Raw genomic sequence first — 493 nt, 5'->3', positions numbered from 1 at the left:
CTGGGGCGAGGGGGAGGCGTCTCGGAGGGAAGATGAGGGCGGCGGCCATGTTGGGAGCTTCAGGGCGCTGTTGGTGCGGGGTGTGCTGAGGGAGTCTGCGCAGGGAGAGCTGTCGCTGGGGGATCGGCGGAAGGTCGGGCTCGAAGCGGGAGGAGTAGAGCGCCTACTACGACTCCGAGCAGGGCTTGCTTAGTCGCTTGTGCCCGGCTTCAGGAGCGCTCGGCAGGGGAGGAGGAGGGGGGTGTCCCTACCCGAGGAGCCAGCACCATGAGCGGGGGGACGCCCTACATCGGGAGCAAGATCAGCCTTATCTCCAAGGCCGAGATCCGCTATGAAGGGATCTTGTACACCATCGACACCGAAAACTCCACTGTGGCGCTGGCCAAGGGTAAGGAGCTGGCGGGGCAGAGGACTGGGCCCTGCCGGCCCAGCGACGCCTCGGGGAGGGGGCGGGAGGGCAGCGGGACTGCCGTGCGTGCGGCAGCGGAGTAGG

General features: G+C 68.0%; 1 protein-coding gene across 2 annotated transcripts in view; it reads left to right on the top strand.

The window, feature by feature from the left end:
- The first annotated feature begins 7 nt into the window (after window positions 1–7).
- LSM14A (LSM14A, SCD6 homolog A (S. cerevisiae)) overlaps window positions 8–493 on the top strand; it is a 20,128-nt gene continuing 19,642 nt past the window's right edge. For both annotated transcript variants that reach the window (XM_009881381.1, XM_009881382.1), the window contains exon 1: window positions 8–388. In XM_009881381.1, coding sequence (XP_009879683.1) covers window positions 268–388 — 121 coding nt within the window. In that variant the 5' untranslated portion in view covers window positions 8–267. The remainder of the gene's footprint in view (window positions 389–493) is intronic.

This window comes from Charadrius vociferus, unplaced genomic scaffold (assembly GCF_000708025.1).
Source record: "Charadrius vociferus isolate BGI_N301 unplaced genomic scaffold, ASM70802v2 scaffold553, whole genome shotgun sequence".
Taxonomy (NCBI): domain Eukaryota; kingdom Metazoa; phylum Chordata; class Aves; order Charadriiformes; family Charadriidae; genus Charadrius; species Charadrius vociferus.
This window is presented reverse-complemented; position numbering and strand designations above follow the sequence as displayed.